We start from the raw sequence: 21,064 nt of genomic DNA, 5'->3' as shown, positions 1-21,064 counted from the left end.
AGGTCATAAGTAAGTTATATGATTAAATTTGGAATACATTATACATTTCGTTTATCGCGTTGTACGTTACTGACGTCAAAATCAAGTCTGGATGGAATTGGACGTGGTTCTGTATTCTAGCGCCACCCAGCGGCGAAACTGTGCCGTTTCTTTGAGAATCCTACGCATTACTATACAGAAAGGCGACAACAGGTTTTCATTTTTTGCCAGGCTGTGGTGCACAATCGGACTACTTTTGTCCCCAGTCCTCCCGTTTCTGAGTGCAGTTATGGCATCTTTGTCCACACGTAGGAAAAGGAAGAAACTATACGTCTGTAATTAGGATTGCTTTCACCCAAAGCCCCTGTCGTCTAATAAGCTTGCAAAACCGAATGGCTGCGAGTGATTATTAAGGACAAGTTGTTTTTGATAGGATTTACAGAGATGCATGTTGTGACATGCAAGTGTGGCATCATTTTTTAAGTATCTTTTTTTAAAAAAATAAAAAACCTCAATACAGCTCCAGCACGAAATGTCTTCACTTTTTATTTCCCCCCCCCCCCCCTCAGGCCGACAAGACTTTCTTTAAATTTGATTTGGGGGGAAAACAATGACATTTTTCCCTCAGTGAGAAAGTCAGCAAACTCACTCAGTTCCTATTCCAGAGACGTACAAAGGATGGCATTTAAAGTTTAGCTGATGTGGAGGTTGTCGATCCGGGCACTATAAATCCAATTTCCCAGAATATTCAACATAAACACATAAAAAAAAACGGCGTAGTGAAGATCTCCAGAAAAAAAAAAGGTGTTTTCTTCTATGAATTACAACACACTGGGCAGTTATGGACATTTATATCTTAGGCATTCGATACACCTGCAGCAAATCGTTAGTCCAGGAGAGACAGTAGAAATGAATACGTCTAGTCCATCATAAAGATTTCAGAACAACAATTATCTACAAAATAATCTCTGTACAAGAAATGTGCTTCGTTCACTCCCACACAGTGGGTCTCGGTGTTGTGCTCTCAGTCGCGTTTACCTTCCGCGCGCCGGGCCAAAACGGCCGTGACGTAGCAGCACGCGGGACGAGTGACGGTAGCTCCTCGAGAACATTATGTACTTTTCGATTAGTAAAGTCAACACAGGTGAACTCGGGAGTCAGGTTTGCGCCAAGTATCGCTGTAACGATAAAAAAAACAAACCCGCAATTAACTCTGTTAACTTGTTTGTCTTCTGCAAAGATTTCAAGATATGTATGTAAACCTCAAGTTTGAACTGTGTATCCCATTTATTTGTAATCTCAGATGCTCGCCCGCGGCATCACAGTACGTTACAGTTTAACACTCGGGCGAAGCTTCGGTGTTAAATGAGCTTTATTGTCTTCGAGACTTTAAAACACGTGGATGGCAGGGTGCAACAAATTAAAGTTGTATTTAATGCGCCCAGTTTTGTTTTTCCTAATTAGAAGAATGCAACTCCTGGATTGAGGTTCACGACTAAATCCCTTCTGTTGTGTTAGTTCTGATTGTGGCGATATGGTCTTTTCCCAAGACTGATTCCCACCCATATCACACCAGTCTTATGTAACCTCACAGCTCCGGTCTCCCATGTGCTCGCGCTTTTTCTTCAGAGTTGCATCATACCGAACCGCCTCGTGCACCCCTCCCGTCCGCACTGCCGCCTGGGTCCCACGAGGCGGTGCGAATTATGGGGGCTGTAGTTTTCTTTTCCATTAGTCTCAATTCTGCACGCCGAGTATCCCCTTTTACACGGTATTTTATCAGGAATACAACGCATTTCAGCATACAGGGAAGTTGTGTCGAAGGCGTATACCCTCGTGATGACTTTTAAAATTAACGATTGGATTAAGTGTTTAATCGTTTAATTCATGTTTTTATTTTTTTAATTTTACCGCTTATTCTGTTGTGCACACCAGTTATACAGTGTGCGTGTGTCAAGTTTCCATGAAAACCCACACGTTAATTAATACGTAAAAATCAGGAGGGAATGTGTATTGCTGTATAAACTAGATGTCAGTCTGTTGTTCAAGTGCGATCTTGAAAAGAATGCCATCTCTGGATTTCACGGTGAATCAGGGTGTGGGCGTTTTGGAAAGTTGCATTAGGACAGAGATATCCACACCGGCGGCCGCGAATTCTACGGGGAAGTCACATTAATAAAACATATGTATTGTTTTATTCGTGTGTAGGCTGTATCGCACGTCGTTAGGACTGCCATCGCTAAAAATCACCCGAGCGGGAAAGCACACGGCCGGGCAGTATTGTCTTGTACAGCGCTACTGTACACGGCTACTGTACCCGAAGAACTTCATTTCCCAGCATTCCACTTCCTGCCGCTCCGCGCAGGCGCAGTGAGCTTTACCCTTGCTGTTGTAAACAGACGTCAGAAGGGAGTCTTCGTCGAGTCAAAACAAAACAAAAAAAAAAGGGAGCTGCGAGGGAAAGAGTTGGGATCCGCGGACTGGGAATTAAATACGAGGACCGCAGACAGGCGCGGGTTCCCGGCGTTGAATGGGTTGCCGGTCTCCCCTTTCCGTGACGCCTGGGAGGGCGATTGCCATGTTTTTTTGAAGAGGAAAAAGTTTTGAGTTTTCGGCGGCCGCGGGGAGCGAGCTCGAGTCGGAGGTGCTCGCGCGGTCGGGAGAGGGTGCGCGAGACGGGCTGCGCCTCCCGGGAAGCGCGAGGCAGCGGGACTGTACGCAGAACATGGCAGACGGGGCCACGCGCCAGCCTGCCCCGAGGAGCGTGCGAACGTGAAAAGAGGGGGACACGCGGCTTCGCTTTCTCACCTGTTACTCCCGCGTGCTGACGGCGTTTGTTTTGTGCCGGATTGCAACTCTGCTGCTATGCGCTTCGTGACTCAGCAAACCTTTAAAGCTTTTCTCGGCTGATTTTTTTGGGTGGGTTTTGCTGTCGTTAGTTGGTACTCCATGGATTATCACTAAGGCAAAAAAAAAAAGTACCGGAGGAAAAAGATTTGGGAAAATTGAAATCGTGCACTTAACACCGAAATACAGGATTGCGTTCCTGGTATTTATTTTATTAATTTCTAAAAAAAAAAGAGAGAGAGGATCGCGTTTGTGAATGGCGTGGGAAAGCCACATGGATTTAAAGAAAGCAGGTTAAATGATAGTTGCTGCTGAGCGGTAGTTATTTTCCTTTTAGATCTCTCAATCTCTGACTTGAAGCTGACTTTTCGAGTATGATAGAACGGTTTGCGAGCCTTGCAAGGGCTCTGTGATTCCTCCTCTGTGGGAGAAAGTACTTTGTTTACGAGACGGGAAACTGAGAGCTGTCAGACCGTCATACCCGCGTAATACTGACCTACTGTAGTACAGTAATCCTTGTTTTGAAAGCGAGTGGACGGGGGGACGGGTTTTCTGTCCAAAAGATCGCCAAAAGGGAGAAATCGCTGGGGTTGTAGCAGCCTTTAAAACTTAATATGAGATTATGCGAAAAGATGCATGTGGTAGTTATTCAAAGAATTCTCTGACTAGTGCATTCCCCGGGGGGGCTGTGTTATCTTAGTTTTAGTCACATCGGCTCCCGATCTCTTTGGTCGTTGGCTAAAAATCAAATTTTAGTTTAGAAAATGCTTTGAAATTACTTTAAGGCTTCAGGTTTTTAAGGACACGTTTTATATCCACGGTACCAATAATATATTTCGCACCGCTGTGCTCTTTAGATACAGGTAGACTCTCGGGACCAGCAGTTTGCCAGGGCCGTGTCTGATGCGTGCGAACCGCTGGCCAGATGTTTTGATGAGGTTCCCTTTGTTCCGCTCATACCAGCTAAAACCCTGACCAGACGGGTCTCGCCCTCCTGTAACCCGAGAGGTTTTACTATTAAGGAGATTATTTGTCCGTTCTGATCTCTCGACTGGGGGATTAGATGACGCTATATTGTCAGATCCGGATTATAGTAAATCTTTACTAGAGGCTGCTCTAATGTTACATTAAGTGGGAAATGCTTTGTGTCTGGGTGAGAGAGCGTGATTTAATTGACGCAGCCACAGGGAAATAAACAGAGGTCGAAACTGTGTTGTCAGTCTTTTTAGATGTGTAGTGGGCTGCGATGCATTAAAAACCATAATCGCCTTTTTTTAACGCGATCGACGGACGATTTTTCAAAACAAACTTTTTTTCAGCGTTTTTTTTTTATCTCATTGTCGCTTGTTTTGATAAGTTTTTAATGCTTTTTTATATAACCCCCCCCCCTTTTTTTAAAAAAATCAAGAGTTTTGTATTTAGAGCGCATATAGATCTGCAGGCGTTGTTTTCTACTTAGTTTTTGGTTCAGTTTTTAATTTTTTTTTAGATATTGTATATAAGGTCGGAGAACTAAGGGATATTTAGGACCGCACACAGAGGAGGCATGGAGGAAGAAAAGGTACCAGCAACCGCAGAGATTGATCCGGACTTTGAGCCTCAGAGCCGGCCCAGATCTTGCACATGGCCGCTGCCCAGGCCCGATATTTCTACTGTCAAACGAGAGGGAGCGGACGGGGGCGTGTCCGCCGCGGCGACCCCGCCCACCGAGGAAGAGAAGCAGGAGCCCCTGCCAATGGATTCCGAGGCCGAGCAGGCCGTCATCCCGGAAGGCGGGGCCCAGGCGGGCGTGGGCGGGGTCACCCCGAGGAAAGGCTCGTCCCGGCGGAATGCCTGGGGTAACCAGTCATACGCGGATCTCATCAGCCAAGCCATTGAAAATTCGCCGGAGAAGAGACTCACTTTAGCCCAGATATACGACTGGATGGTCAAAACGGTGCCTTACTTCAAGGATAAAGGGGACAGCAACAGTTCTGCAGGATGGAAGGTAGTATGTTTGAATGCCCTTAAAAGAGTGCGCATACAAATGTTTACTGTTGACAGAGCTCAGGTGGTCATATGAGTGACCATTACTGAAAGCAGTGAAGTTGCCTGTTTGTGCGCTATATCTTCACCTTTGGTGTCCATGCAAGTCTTCTGCAGGCTTACCTGCAGCACCAGGCCCAGCTGCACAAGCTGTGTGCTCACAGTTATCAGCAGGAGTTGTTTAAGAGGCTTGTGATTCCTGTGTCAGGACAGCAGGCTGTGGTCATTTCTCACTCTGTCGCTGTGTTTACGACAGGGAGGCCTGTCGGTTTGCCCCCGAGGGCTGCATCACGTTAACCGCGTCGCTCCTGGGTCACATGTTCGCAGTTGCGCCCACTGCCCCACCCTGGGGCGCCCTGAGCCCCGGTGCTCATCTTCACTCGTTAACACGGCTGTGCTGAACTGCAGCTAACGGACTAATTATCTCGCGGTGCCTTGGAAGAGACCGCCTCCAGCGAACCTGGAGCAGGCGTTCCATGGGCGCCCGTGTTACTGACTCAGTGCGTGTCCTGCACTGATGGGGCCGGACAGCGCCCGCCCGGATGGGGCCGGACAGCGCCCGCCCTGATTGGGGCCGGACAGCGCCCGCCCTGATTGGGGCCGGACAGCGCCCGCCCGGATGGGGCCGGAGAGCGCCCGCCCGGATGGGGCCGGACGGCGCCCGCCCTGATTGGGGCAGGACGGCGCCAGCCTGATGGGGCCGGACGGCGCCCGCACGTGCGACTGCGCTCCCCCCATCACCAGCCTCTGCTCGTGGCTTTAGCGTATCTGTTCTTATCACAGGTGGTTGAATCTGGTGTTTCAGCGATGTCCCGGCAGTGTGTGGGGAGACTCATACACACGGAGCCGGCTTCATCTCCACAGGGCGGATGGTTTAGCAGTGTGTTGCCTGCAAACATGATCACATGCGTAGGGTATGTTTAACACCCCTACCCTGTGTGTATGCGTAGGCATAGAGCAGCATTGTTATCCCAGCATCCTGGCCAAATTTCCCCCTGGCCTTTACCAGTCATGGCCTCCTAATAATCCCCATCACTGAACTGGCTTCATCACTCTGCTCTCCTCCCCACTGAGAGCTGGTGTGTGGGGAGAGTACTGGTGCATCATCCAGGTGGGGCTGCACACTGGTGGTGGTGGAGGGGATCCCCATGACCTGTAAAGCACTTTGAGTGGAGCGTCCAGAAAAGCGCTATACAAGTGTAAGGAATTAGGATTATTATTAAATGCAAGATACTTTCTCGCGGGCGGCGTGCAGGCGTGGCGATCAGCGTCGCTGTCCTGCAGCACCTGGGGTTCGGTCCTGGCCCCCCCGGCCTCTGTCCGCGTGGAGTCTGCGTGCTCTTCCCCGGGGGGGGGGGGGTTGTGGAGAGGGGAGTGGGGGTGATTGTCTGTTCTCAGAGCTGTAGCTCTGTCCAGGGTCCTGCAGTGGAGTGGGGATCCATCTGTGTTGGGGGGGGGGGGGGGGGGTTGTCCTTGATGCTTCCAGGACGACGCCCCCTCCCCCCCCCCCCCCCTTCAGCGAGTAATCATGCCCACACAGTTGTACAGTTCCCATTTGCATGCCTGACGATGCTGATCGATTCCGTTTCCTTTCTCCCGCCCTCTCCAGAACTCGATCCGCCACAACCTGTCCCTGCACAGCAAGTTCCTGCGGGTGCACAACGAGTCCACCGGGAAGAGCTCCTGGTGGATGCTGAACCCCGAGGGCGGGAAAAGTGGGAAAGCCCCCCGGCGCCGGGCCGCCTCCATGGACAACAGCAGCAAGCTGCTGAAGAGCCGCGTGCGCGCCAAGCAGACCAAGAAGCAGCAGCAGCAGCAGGCGGCGGCAGGGGGCGCGCCGGGCCCCACTGATGGCCCGGGCGGGGGTGCGGACAGCCCCGGCTCGGCCCCGTACCCCAAGTGGGGGGCGAGCGGCGCCAGCCCCCCGCCCCGCGGCGGCCTGGAGGAGCCGGACATGTGGACCGGCTTCCGGCCGCGCACCAGCTCCAACGCCAGCACCCTGAGCGGCCGCCTGTCGCCCATCGCGCCGGGCCGCGAGGACGAGGACGAGCTGGCGCCCGACGAGCTGCGCCCCGCGCTGGCCGGCTACTCCGCCGGCAGCCTGCCGCCCACGCTGACCGAGACGCTGATGGAGGAGCTGGACCTGATCGACGGGCTCACCCTCGTGACCTCCCAGCCGGGCGGCAGCCCCGGTGCGGCGGCGGCGGCGCCCCCTGCGGGCGGTGCCCCCACGCCGCTGCCGTCCGCCGCCACGCTGTTGCCCCGGGGCACAGCCTTCACGGGCTACCGCCCCCTGCAGCCCAGCAAGCCCGCCCAGCAGCAGGTGGCCGCCATCACGGCCGCGCAGGGCAGCAGCAGCCCCAGCACTACCTCCGGCTTCAGCAACTCCCTGTTCCACCCCCAGCCCAGCAGCAGCCCCAGCAGGGCAGGCCCTTTTGGGGCCCACGTGCCCTCCACCTTGGAGGCCCTGCTGACCTCTGACTCGCCGCCCCCCAGCGATGTCATGATGACCCAGGTGGACCCCCTGATGCCCAGCCAGGGGGCGGCGGTGGCGGCCAGCCTGCTGGTCCTGGGGGGGCCGCTGGGAGGGCGGGGCAAGGCGCCGGGCCAGCACCTGCTGGAGAAGGGCCCGGAGCAGAGCTCTCTGGGCCCCGCGCTGTCCCTGTCGCTGCAGCCACAGCAGCACGCCCTGTCCCAGCTCGGGCACCCCCCCCAGCAGCTGGGACTGGGCATGCCGGGCCCGGGACTGGGCCAGGATTCTGCCCACCTCTCGGCTCTGAAGGCCCAGCTGGCTCAGAGCCCCGGCAGCCCCTCCGCGGGGCTGTTACTCGCGGGGGGGGCCCAGCCCACCTCCGGCCTTCCTGGGATGGGTCCCTTTGGGAGCTCGGGGTGCTTCCTGCCCGGCCAGGACAAGCTGCCCACCGACCTCGACATCGACATGTTTACGGAGAACCTGGACTGCGACGTGGATTACATCATCAACAGTGACCTCATGGACGGCGAGGGCATAGATTTCAACTTCGACCCCATCCTCAACGCCAGCCAGAGCTACCCCAGCTCCAGCACCACCCAGGGCTCCTCCCACAGCTGGGTACCCAGTTAACCCGCCCGGCGCCAGGTAGGTCACTCAGCGTGGCCCCAGCCCGACATCAGCTGTCTGTTTGTTTTTCTCAGACTTGTGTATGTCCCTGGCAATGTGGTCATTAAATTCGTTCTTTGGAAGCTGATCGTTGTCACTGAGCTTGCGGAAACTGTCGAGATAAGTTCGAAGTTTCCGAGATGGGATGCATCACGTGGGTCATCTCTGTCTGGCTGAAGGATACAGGTGAGGTCTGCAGGAGGCTAACGAAATTCACGCTTCTACGTCCGGGAACTAGGACATTCGGCTCCAAAACATACAAGTAAGGCAGCCTGCCTCGTCTGACTTGCACAAGGTGTGGATCGTCTACGGTGCCCTCCGAAAGTACTGGCGCAGCAAACTTATGTTTGCTTTACAGTCGAGTTGTTTTTTATCTGGAAGTGCCTCCTGGTCACTCCTCCGTGGGCGGCAGGCGGGATCTGGTACTGCTGCCTGCGTGACGCAGCCTCCTCGAGAGTCCCCCTGTCCCCCCGTCCTCTAGTCCTCTAGTCCTCCAGTCCCCTACCACCACACACACACTCCCCTCCCCAACACACACACACTACCCTCCCGCCACATACACACACCCTTGCCACACACGCGTACACACTGCCCTCCCCAATACACGCACATACACACTGCCCTTCAGCTACGTGCACGCACGCACACTCCCCTCCCCGCCACACACACACTTTGTCTGGCTGGTTTGCCATTACTTCTCCGAATGGGCCTTCTGGAGCAGGGGTTAACTGGGAATGATTCTCGGGTCCATACTCTGCTTTTTCGCTTTGCTTCATTTAAGGCACAGCCCCCCCCTGCCTGTGCCTCCACGTGCAGCGCCCGGCTGGCCTCACCGTTTCCAAATTAAATTCAGCCTCCCTGCTACTGGTGGTTATTCCTGAAGACCGTGAAACTGCAGCTTCCAGAGAGCAGGACCAGTGTGTCCAGGTGCTCTCCAGGAGCCCTGAAACACAGAGCGTGAACATGTCGTGGTTTATCATCTCCTTTCATGTGTCCATTAGTGCTAGAGTTGTGATGTGCTCATATTGAATCACATCCTTTTTTTTGCTTTGTAGGAATAGTGCTCTGAAGACGCCCCCTTAAGAACCCCCAAAACAGCGGCCCCCTCCAGAGCAAGAAATTAGGGGTTCACTGCGGGGACGCACGACACTCCAATCCCACCTCTTGGCAAGGTCTATCAGCTGCAAATCCCCTGTTTAATTTTGAGCTGGGGGTGTGAGGGGGTGGGTAGGTATTTTTTAGGGTTTTTTGGTGTTGTTTTTTTTTTTTTTTAAGAAACACAGCCTCAATTGTGCCAAGTGCCAGTTTTCAAGCGGACTGGAGCTCCCCGAACAACGTGTCCGGCCTTCAGCGTCCGGCGAAGCAGGACAGCGGACACTCCGCCCTGGACGCCTCTCTCCTGCCCCCGCCTCGCCGCCCCGGGCCGAAACGACGGAGGGCAGCGGAGGCGCAGGTGCAAAGCAATGAAGGTGCTTCTCCGTTTCTTGGAAGAACTCCCGCCCCCTCTCCCTCTGGTGCCCGCGGGCCGGTTTCAGAAACCGGGTCGCCGTGTCTCTTCGCTTGTCCGAGGGGCGGAGTAAAAGTCGGAAACAAAAACCCAAGAGTTGAACGTTTAAGATTCAGCAGTGGGTCCATCTCCTTGTCGGTTCGGGGAGCGATATGGTGCTCGCCAGGGGGCAGCACTTCCTGCAGCAGCGGGGAACGCTTCAGGTCAGGGGTCGCAGATGGAGCTGTATTAACCGCGTCCGAACAGCGCGAGATCAGGGGGGTCATAACCAACCTCTGCTGATCGCCATCAGTCTGACCCCTAACCCTGGGGCTGTGTGCAGAAGAGAACTTGTTCCATCTGCAACACGCCAGAAACGCGTTGGCAACTGGCTAGTTGTCCATTTACAAAGTGTCATCCTGCCACCCCTAAGCTGAAGTCTGACCACGTTGATATTGCTGCAGGTGCCCCCTCAGTTTCTCAGACCCTTCTGTGTAAATAGCGGTCCAGGTTACCTCGATAAAGCGCTTTCATTGTCCGGGCTGCACTTTTCCCATGAGGATCTCTTATTTATCCGGGAGAGGACTGGCTGTGTTGGTGGCCCTGTGCGTGGTCTAGGTCGCCCGCCCAGCCTGTGTGTGTGTGTCGGGGAGCGCAGGAGCCTGCAGCCAGGGATTTGAAGGACCGGGTCGCTCGGCCTTGGGTACGAGCTCTCCTCTGGGTAGTTTAATCCCCTGGGGGAGCTCCTCGCCTTCCGGAGCGCGAAGGACTCGCCTGCTGACGAGGGGAACGCCGGAGTTACTCCAGTGCCCACGCCCTGCTCTCCTCTTTTGAAAGAGACTGCGATGGACGGTGTTTCTGCTGGATTTTGACGTTGCGTTGGTGGTACATCTAGGGGCATCCAGACCCGGGAGGCGTCCGGAATGAGGCCCGCTGTGCCGGCCTCACGCGCACTTGGCTGCGCTGCGGCAGCTCGTCCAGATGCCCCGTCGGATCTAAGCCCGGAGGCCCGGAATTCCCTTGGAAAGGGCGTCGCTTCCGGAGCTGTGTTCTGCTCACATCCAGCCTCCCAATCTGCGGCGCGGCGCACAATGGCAGGAGGCGCTAAAGTGGAATCACGGTTTTTCCTAAAAAAGAAACTCGAGAGTGCGGAATTCTCTCAAACAAAATGGGCATTCTAGGAACCTCTATGTGCAGAGGTGATGGGCGATGGGATACCTACCCTTTTTTTTACTTCAGGGGATTCCAGTGCCCCAGATTAATGCAACTTAATGCCTACAAGGCAGGTTCTAGAACGTTCTCGAATCGTTTGGTTCTAGAAGTCCACCCAGCTGCAGGGCTGTAGGCAAAACAGCCACAGAAAAAATGAAAAGGTTTGGATTAGTGGTCTTCAAGACATGCATTGTTCACAAGAAAAGGATAAGGTACCATTCTCTTTCAGCGTTTTGTATTTTTTTTTTTACAAATAGAAAAACAAGGCAGCTCTAGAAAGATATTTTAAAGTCCCACATTAAGGAGGGGCAGTGTGAGCTGAATTTGGAAAAAAATGAAATATTTTCTATAACTCTGATTACTTTTTTTTTTCCACATACTAACGTTTTTTGTAAGAAATGAATTCAGAAAAACTAAACAAAAGCTATATTTGATGATAATTTTAATAGAAGATACAGTTGGAGGGTATCTGAAAATTACATTAACAAATATAACTATATTAATAGGAAAGAAATCAGAGCAGAATTTCAGATCATTTTTAACGATCATTTTCTATATAGTCTTTTATTTTGTAAAAGATGAAATACATGTAGATTTGTACATAACCAAAGGAACACTAATTAACTGCGTTCAACATGGGAGCAATGCAGACAAAAGTATTTCAGCATTTATAAGCTTAAACATTTGCTTAAAAAATAAATATACGGAGAGGCATTAAAACACAAGGAAAGGGTCAGACTTGGAAGCTTTTGTAGTGTCTTGAATGTCTTGTTATAAATCAGGTGCCCTAGTTGGGGTTCTGAAGGGTTGGTGTATCTGCAGGTCTTCAGGCAAGCTGGGCCTTTAATGACCCAAGTCAGCTCGTTATTGGTTGAATTGGACCGATTTAAGAGCTCCTCCCAGCTCTTCAGGTGCTGCTGCTCCAGAGAGACCCAGGACCCCTGCAGACACAGCGCCCCCTTCAGGCCAGGACCGAGGGCCCCCTGGTGCAGACCGAGAGGCATCAAAAACGCGACAAGTTCCACTGGTTCTAGTACTCGATTTACAATGTTTTGCGTGCCTCTCGGTCTACGAGGAGAGCCGAAGCAGGCGTCTGAGGCAACTCGCTAGCCCGAGAGGCAGCCTGTTTCACAGTGAACAAAAGAGCTTCGACAGCGACGCTACAGAGGACGAACAGAAAGGACAGAGAACAAACCGGTCAAACTCAAACTCTGGCCCTCTCGGACACTGGAGTTGCATTGCTCTGCTGGCGGTGGCGACCCAACCCTGTGATTTAGGGATTGTGCTGTTTTTGGAAGATAAATAAGAGCAGGGGTTCCCAGTCCTGGTCCTGGGGACGCCCACACCTGCTGTTCAAATATCTGAACCCTTAGTGCGCCTGATAGTAGGTTTGTTGTGTTCCTAACATGGCAGGAAAGCTGCCTTCCAGTTGCTGCATTTTGTAAGTGACTTAAAGGCTGTAAATGTCAGCCTTTGAGCAGACAAAAAAACAAACTTGCAGAGGTTCCAACCCAGTCAATGTGTTGGATCAGATTGGGTTTAATGGGTTTAAGTACAGAGTTGAGCTGCAATGAGTGCCAGCAGGTGTGGGGGTCCCCAGAACCCTTCTGCCCCCCAGTTTCCCCTCTCCCTTTCCCTCCCACAAGTGAACTGGGCGAGTTGCACTGTCGCCAGTGTGGAACCACAGTTCAGAGGCCCCAGGCCAACAGTGGCAGGCCTGTGTGTGAATGGGGTTCCCCCTTACTCCAACACTGCGAGGCCAAAACTCTGGTCTTTTGTATTCTTTCCACATGAAATTTGCCCCTCTACGGGAGTGAGCTGCCTGTCTCTTGTTTAAGATGTGACACGATCAGGACAGAGCAGTCTGGAAGATTTTCCGAACTTGCATCCACAAAGAAACAGCACTTAAGGAAATCCATTTGGCACTTTTCGGACTCAGCAGACCATGTGTTGCTTGGCTAAAAATGAAAAAGAATGAATAGTTCTCTTCATTAGTAGTTCTCTGCAGAGAACTACTAATAGTTCTCTGCAGCTGTGAAGTTGGTCCCTGGTATGCTTTCTGTACAACTTCTTTATTTTTAAGCAAATGTTCGTTACACCTCAGTACACAAACTTTTAATAGTCTCAGATAGGCTGCATTTTGAGTTAGCCATTAACTCTCAGGGTGGTTAAAATAATCATGCTAAAACAATGTAGGAGACTGCAATCGTTATAGAAAAACAAGGCAATAGGTTCTATAAAGGATAAACTTTAAAAAGGGAGAATCTCTTATTTGCTTCTGAAATTTGCAAAGCATTTCTTTGTTTACATTTAAAAAAAAGACAAACGGATGCATTGTAGCAACTTTTGAGCGACGGATGAGCTTTTTTCATGTGTTTTTTTTATTATTATTTCTGGCTTGTAGTGAATTGCCAGTCTGTAAATAGCATTAGTGGGACGATTAGAATTGGCTGTGCTCGCTGACGTTTTTTCAGTTGCCCTTCTCTGCTCACGGACAGAGTATTTAGAACGGGCCGGACCAGAGCGTCCTAGCTGGGTGCAGGAGGTTCGCCGAGCAGCTCAGTGAGGAGTCGGAAGGTTTTCCCCGGCCCCTGAGGGCCACAGCAGCGGGGTCGAGGGGGCCCAGCAGGTCTGCCTGCCGGGAAGATGCTGGTGCCCCTGGAAACAAACAGCCGAGAGCCCCAGCAGGACAGGGGTGGAGGTTGGGGCGTCCCGGTGGTGGAATGGGAAGAAAAAGAGGAGGAGGGGAGGGTGTGGTTGGGGTTTTTTTTTTTAGAATCCTAAAATATCTCATTGCACTTAGAAAAAGAAAGTCCCAGATTCCTTTTGATTTTTTTAAAAAATAAAACTTTTCTGTAGCGACGCCTGGAAAACTTGCACCCAGTCTCCTCCGCGGTGTGGAAGGTGGTGGTGGTGGGCGGGGGGGGGTGTCCTGTCCTGCAGAAGTGGGGGGGCGCGCAGTGCTGCAGCCAGGCCAGCTGGCTCGGACCTGCACCTCGGATTGCCAAGGTCAGCAAAGCTCTTCCCAGCCGGCAGCACGCGTGGTCCGAGATGTTCCCGAGACGCCAGTGTGGCAGTCTCATCGGGTCTGGCGGCTCTGTTTAATTTGAGGAAGCTATCTTTCGTTTTGCAACGATTTGGTGCCCCACGGAGAAGCCTTATAACGACCACTTCTTAATGACCCCCGTCGTGCACAGACTTAAGCTGAGATGTTGCGCTTTATCTGGTCTGATTTTCTTTTTGATTCCCGAAGGTAGCGGATAGCTTGGGGACTGAAGCTCGTCTCCTTTGAAATCCTTGTCAGTGTCCTAGCAGGATGTGTTTGGAAATCCTCCACTGGCTGAACTTTTCCCAGTTCGCGGTGGCAGGGAGGTGTCCGAGATTCACTGAAGGCTTTGGCAACGTTGAGGCTAGAATCTGGTTACAGGCAAAATCTGACACAGTTAAGCGGTGGTTGATCAGACCTAAAGATTAGAGTCCCTTCAGCCTTACAGAAATCAGCTCCAACCTGGAAGGTCACACTCCAGACCGCCTTGAAGATCCCTTTATACCTTTATACCTTCACCAACTGCGGAAGGCAGCTCATCTGGCCTAGTTTAGCTCATAATAGATCGATGAGGTATTTAAGAACTCCGATGGGATGAAAACCTCCAGACACAAAAGGCCTTCCAAGGCTGGAGCTGTGCACCTCTACTTTAAACCAGACCTGTTCAGCACCTGTTCTCGCAGGTCTCGTCCCCCCCAGAGTGGGACACAGAAGTCAGCACGGCCTCACCTCTGCGATATTGCGTTTCCGAGCTGTAGTCCTGTAGACCAGCGTGCTCAAAAGACCGTTCCCCTCGTTGTGTTCTTGACTGTCGGTACATGGTTTTTTTTCTCCTCATCCCGAGACATGTCTGTGAGCATGTTTTGTGAGATTAAACTGGTAAAGATTTTTAAATAGAGCGAATACAAAACCCCTGTCTGTGAGTTCCCTGGGACAGGATATGGGAAGTTTTCTAATTTAACACGGGGGGGGGGGATTTGATTTTGTTTTACCTGGACTAATGCCCTAGTTTCGCAAAGACATTTCGCATGAAAGTCACCTGTGAGTCATAGATGAGTTTTCAAGTCTGAAATACAGAATAGCAAAAGTTACTTTACGACCGAAATCCCAGGACCAGCTGTGATCCAGGCTGATGAACCTTCCCCGACTAAAGCATAATTCATATTATTTTATAAAAACATATTTTCTCGACACTGGGGCCTCAAGTGACCATAAACAGGGTGTTTTGAAGTTCATTGGCAGTGCAAATTCTCAAGAAGTTAATATTTTATTTAGTCTTTGACATGTGTAGGAAGAATGATTTCAGTACAGGTGAAAACTATAATTTCTCATTTTGGATATCGGGAATCCCTTTTCCTGTTCAGTCGAAAGCCATGCAGTGTTAACTCTTCAGGACTTTTAGACTGTGTGCGTGTGAGAGATGGGGGAGAGACTGTGGACATTTTTACCCTTGAAACACTGCAGCTCAGCTCCACCCGACAGCATGTGCAGGCGTTTAGTCTTGCGGGCGGAGTTTGGGCAGGTGTGTTAATGTTCACCTTTCTCTCCCTGTGTTTTGTATTCCTTTTTTTTTTCTTTTCAGCAGGGTGAAAAGTAGTTTGTAGCTTTGAAAGAAAACTGTAATCATCCCATTGCATTCTGCATCATTTTTAGTCATTGCAGGTGAAGTAAAGTTGTTGTGGTGGGATGTTTGTGGTGTGTTGGATTCAGGGTTGTGCACAGCCAATACGTGTTAAATTTAATCTGCGACCTTAATTCAGATGCATTAGTGGTTATCCTCTCTAAATCTCACTTTACAAATTGTAAAGTATCCAGAAATGTCTGACATGAAAGTCCAAGAAAGGAAATTTTGCTGTTAACACAATAAAATAATTTTTTATTGAGTATTTTCCCTGCGTTCTTCTACTGTTGTTCACAAAGCCAGGAAGGACATGGCTCTTGTTTATTGATCACCTAGTATTAGATATTAATGGACAGAGGCTGTTGCAGTGCCTGTCCTCACTACAGGACATCTGCATGTCTTGGGGTACACTCAGATCAGGGGGACACAAGGTCGAAATCACGCAAGGTTGTAGTTAGTACATGCATTTCCACACGCACAGTGTTACGCAAACTGTCAGCCATGCCAGGAAATTGCGTAATTATCTGGGATAAATTTGGCTGCAAGCTACAAGCATGACAGGCTAAGTGGCTTCCTCCAGCTCGAAACTAATGTTCTTACATTTTGTGTTAGTTTTGTAGAGCAACTAATTGTTATTCAGACCCCTTGCAATAGTTAATTTCCTCAGGTTTGAGGAATGAGTTTCTATCAGTCTAGAGCCATTGTAACCGAAGAAAGCTGACAGACAAGAAGAGGACGTTCAGCCCACTAGACTGTAGATAATTGATCTGAGATTTTTCACCCCTATTTCTTGGCTTTGACAACAAACATGGCTGGGGAGCTTCCCCCATGCTTCCTCATGAACAGAGGTGCTTCCTGTTCTCGATTTCAAGCCCCTTTGCCGTAGTTTCTCGCCGCAGAAGCGTGCAGTATGGTTTCAGCCCACTCCCCAGCGGATGGTGGGCCACACTGAGCAAACCATTCTGTACGGACAAGGACCTTCTGAAACCACACTGACAGACGGGCGGGTGCAGACGCCAACCTAGAGCGTTCATGTGTGCAGGCTTACAGGAGAGAGACGTTGGCCGTTTTGCAGAAAGGCTATTTGAAATGACCTCTGCCAGAGCTACAGTATGCATTTTGCATATACAGTAGCAGAGTGTGCTTAAGTGCTGCATAAAATATGTTTATTTCCTTTCTGCAGTGACCTGTATTGGCAGAGTGCCCTGTTTCTCAGTATTTTTTCTCCCTAAGAAGTCTGGAGGCTGAACTTCCTGCCTCACGTCTGCCATGATCAGAAACGTCTGCCGTGAGCTCCTGCTGCTCTTCCTGGTGCCCGGAGCTGCAGTGCTCTTGATAGCTACTGGACTGCTCCCGTGAGCCTGCTTGAGTTGCTCTGATGTTGATCTTTTGATAGACCTGAGTCAGTGTGGTGTTTTTTTAACCCGTAAAAAACAGTTCAGTGTTTATGTAGTTCCTTGAGATTAATTTATCAAGAAAGTCCTCCACACTCCTTATCTAAGAGTGTCATATTTGCCAAAGAGGCTGTCCTCCTTATTCAGCCTTATCTCACTACCAGTGTCTGAATGAAGTAGTTCATACATTTTCCTTAGCATACTTTTGCAATCTTGGTACTGTATATACTTATTAAGTGTCAGATAAAATACAATGTTACGTGTGCAATCAACCACGAATCTTCTGCTGCGATTGTCTCATAAAAAAAACACAAGAAAAGCCTTTCTTCTTAAAGATCAACGCTCTGGGCTTCTTCTGTGGTAACGGGGAAACATGAACCAGAGCACACGAGTGGAAACTGAAGGGAAAGGTATTTACAGTTGAGAACAACAGGCATGTCTTTACACCAAGGGTGGTGGGGGTGTGGAACATGCTGCTCCGCCTTGTTTTTGGAAGCCGATACCCTGGCTTCTTTCAAGAGACTGCTATTCAATTAAGTACTCTCGTTGGAACCCTTTTTTTGTATTCTTATGTAGAGCACGGTTTTGTCAGTTTGTTGGTGTATTTCAAAACTGAATCTTTCGATCCACGGTAGGAAACATGATGTCGTTGGGTGTCCTTGTGAAACCTTTACCCCTTATTGCAGCGTCGGCCGGTCGCCCTCTCCCCTGAACCACAGCCGTGTCAGTGTCAGCAGGAGCCTCTGAGCCTTTCCTTCGCAGTTAAATAACTAACGGGAACTTCACCCCTGCCATGTTTTCACCGAGAAAGAGGGTAAGTGGCAAATCCAGGAGCCGAATCCTGTTGGACATGACGTGAAGGACGAGGAAAAGGCAGGAGCTGCTGTTCTCCGGAGCGGAGCTCCAGCCCCCGTATTTGCTGACAGCTCAGCTCAGCCCACGCCGCGATCCGCGCAGCTGCGGTCAGCAGTTCAGTAACCCGGCCAGCCCTTTCCATGAGGGAGGCTGCGTAGTTTTCCGCCAGCTTCCGAATCGTGGTAAACAAGTGGCGTCTTGTCCTACACGTCTGCAATAGATTATCGTCTTTTTTTTTTGTTCCTCAGCTGGGAAAGGGGGGGGGGGTTACAGCCATTCCTTTGCTAGGGATAATGAAGCTGAGCGGGAAGCACTGTTGCTTCAAATCGGAACAGTCTGCGTTCTCGTGGTCATGAGTGCACTCACACCCTTGGGCAGTTTCACACCCCTGCCACACTCCATCGGCATGGGCTGGCTACTGTCACAGAGACTTTGACGGGGATCCAGGCCGTGCACTTTAGTTAATGCTGAGGTTGTGATAAAGTGCTTTGATCACTTTATTGGCCATATACAATTTCTTGTATTAGGAATTTGTCTTTTTGCATACCCCAGCTTGCTCTCCAAGAGACACACAGACAGGGAGAGAAGCTGGGGGTCAGAGCGCAGGCTCAGCCATTTAATACGGTGCCCCTGGAGCAGTTGGGATTCAGGGCCTTGCTCAGGGGCCCAACGGAGTAGGATTCCTCTGCTGGCCGTGGGATTTGAACCAGTAACCTTCCAGACCACAGGTGCAGATCCTTAGCCACAGCGCCACTGCTCCGCTCTGTGTGTGGGACTCTTTAAAGGGCGAGCTCCAGTCCTTCAGCTCACCTGCTGTAAAGTTTTCCTGTCGGATGTGAGGCAGTGGGCTGTCAGCGCTGTATACAATGTGTACAGGGAGGTCAGCAAGCGCTCAGAGGAGCTGCTGGCCGGGCAGGAACGAGACTGAGGACTGTCCACCTGCCTCTCGGCAAGCGGGCTGGGCTCCGAGCGTGGCTGTGCAGGGAGTACCGACACAGCACGGCGACTGCACAGGAATCTGTCATACATGATTATGCCCTGACACTCACGCAAGAAGCCGCCATTTACAGGACATTATTTTTCACTTATTTGGCTGATGCTTTTGTCCCTGTCTGGAGTTTGAACCCACAGCCTTAAAATGAGGAATCTAGAGCCCTGTCCTCTGCTCCTCATTGGTGCCCCAGTACTGCCAGCTGTAGGATACCAGCTGCAGCCATATATATAGCAATGCAGTAGATACATTTTTTTCCAACTAAATGACATCAGAGCAAACAATTTTTGCAAAAGTTCTGACATATATTTTAAGATGCATACAAATTGTATTACAATACCAAGTTCCTGATTTTGGTATTGGTCTTCCTTCACAGTTGGCTTCAGCTATGATCCAGGTGTGAGCTGAGCTCTGCGGTCACAGGTAGAAGCCAGGGCTGTACCACCAGCAGTAGGTGGGCCTAGTCCGGCAGGGCTCTCTCCCATCTCAGCTACACAGCGACCCCTTGCGGCCTCACTGGTGCTTCGTCGTTTTCATTGCTCTCCGTGAGGGACATGCCTGTCATCCAATCACCGAAATGAACAACCTGTACGGGGCCTGCGCTGCCTATGACGTGTTTAAAGACGATTGGCTCGAAAGTGATCCGAGGATTTTGTCTGTACTCCCCGCCTTCTCCCCTGTGTGCGGTTGTGGGTTCGTCATGTCGGCGATTCCGATATGAATAAAAACAAAGCTGCGCAGCCCATGTGGTTAACGCAAATGGAGCGAGTGTATCAAAAAGAAAAATACGTGAAGGTAGGATCAAATGGCATCATTCATAGGCTCTGTTTAACATCTCTTCCATTCACAAGAATAACGATTACTGATTGCTTACGAGTGTGACAGCCTTTGTATTTTTACAATCACTGCTTTTCCTCCTGATCGGCTGCTCGTCCCCGCTTTGCATTGATACGTTTATCTCACGCGGTATCGTTTATTTCACTACAGTTAGGTTGAATTCCTTTTATTTTAAACAAGCAACATTATATGGTTTTATCTCTGTTACTCGTTTACAGGTACGTGGATGTTTTAAATGTAGGTTTTCTTGGAAAAGGGTAATAGCGCGTGTTAAACACCATTCTTTCTTCGACAAGATGACTAGAGCTTCTTACTGCGAGCGATACATTTCCCGATAAGTAACATGACTAAAATATTGTACATATCGCAATAACCCGTAGTCTACCTCAAACGCTTCAAAAAGGTTTTCTTCGTTGGCTGAGCTGTGAAAACGCTTTGTTATTTCAAGCCACTAGGTGGAGCGATAATGTCACAAATAGGAACATTGTTTTGCTTCTAGATAACAGCATCCAGAGCTGATGTTTCGCAAAATAAAAAAAAGCAAGAAAAGTCGCTTTCAGTAACTGAAAATGTGTGGCGGGCGCCTACGAGAGGATGATTCAGGCAGCTTCAAAATCTGCAGCCCTTACTGTCAGAGCGCTCACTGTACGTGTCGAGACAGGGATGCGACATTCTGCTGACCAGATCTTGTCGACTCGGGGGATCAGCAGATCAGACACCTGCGGCTGGACTGAGCCGTTTCTGGAGGTGGTCTGCTGGCACCGAGCGATGTGCAAGGCGTTTCGCATCTCGTGGCATTAACCCTGTTGCTTTAGAGCCTTAGAAACCAATTTCTAAATTGGCAGCGTTTGCACCCTTAACGCAATCCATCCCCGCAAGCGCACTATCGCCTACAGGGGGATGAAGCCCTTCCCTTCGGCATTTCGAATGTGTTAGAAATAAATTCACATATCCTACTTTTCATGAAAGAACAGCTCCAGTTTACGAATTAAATTAAGGTAGCACTTCATTTGAGCTGAAGAGAAATTTCCCCTAACTGAAACGGCTCCAGATCACCCAAGACAAGTCTAAGGAGGTTTCAAGAAGATGTAACACTCACTCGCAAAAAAAAAAAACGTGCTGGAAAGCACATTGCTTGCGAGTGAGCAGCGAGGAGGACGCTGTGACTCACTTCCTGAGTACTTACCCGGTCACCGCTGACACTGGAGCGGGGTTGGAGGGTGGCGTTTCTGGGCGAAAACCAGAGCCTTCCGGTTTCGTGGTTTGCTGAACCGCCGTGAACGAAATGTTGACGTAGCGGCTCTTGGCCATACACCTTATGGCACAGAGCCGTGGCCGAGCTACAGTACAGCGCACCAGGACAACCACGACCCTTGCGCGCCCTCTGCTGGCGCCGAGCACGTACTGCTTCTTCCACCACGAGCGTCATGCAGTTCCGAACCTGTTCCCAACTCGTTGGATAACAAGAATGTTAAAAATAATAACAAGCAAGAGGAGACTGTTCGCCCCACCCAGCTTGCTTAGTCGTTAGTAGCGAAATGATCCCAGGATGTCATCCAGCCATTTCCTCTAAGAATTCAGGGTATCTGTTTCAGCAACTTGGGTGGGTGATTTGCTCCAGACTCCAGCAAT

General features: G+C 50.5%; 1 protein-coding gene across 1 annotated transcript; it reads left to right on the top strand.

Moving 5' to 3' along the window:
* Window positions 1-2,353: 2,353 nt before the first annotated feature.
* Window positions 2,354-15,618, top strand: foxo4 (forkhead box O4). Its single transcript, XM_088924799.1, has 3 exons — window positions 2,354-4,813; window positions 6,461-7,969; window positions 9,046-15,618. The coding sequence occupies exons 1-2, from the start codon at window positions 4,373-4,375 to the stop codon at window positions 7,952-7,954; spliced, it is 1,935 nt and encodes a 644-aa protein (XP_088780925.1). The 5' UTR covers window positions 2,354-4,372; the 3' UTR covers window positions 7,955-7,969; window positions 9,046-15,618.
* The last annotated feature ends 5,446 nt before the right edge of the window (window positions 15,619-21,064 follow it).

The sequence above is a fragment of the Atractosteus spatula genome, chromosome 9 (assembly GCF_055471065.1).
Source record: "Atractosteus spatula isolate fAtrSpa1 chromosome 9, fAtrSpa1.hap1, whole genome shotgun sequence".
Taxonomy (NCBI): domain Eukaryota; kingdom Metazoa; phylum Chordata; class Actinopteri; order Semionotiformes; family Lepisosteidae; genus Atractosteus; species Atractosteus spatula.
The sequence above is the reverse complement of the archived record's forward strand: the minus strand, read 5'-3'. Positions and strand labels throughout refer to the sequence as shown.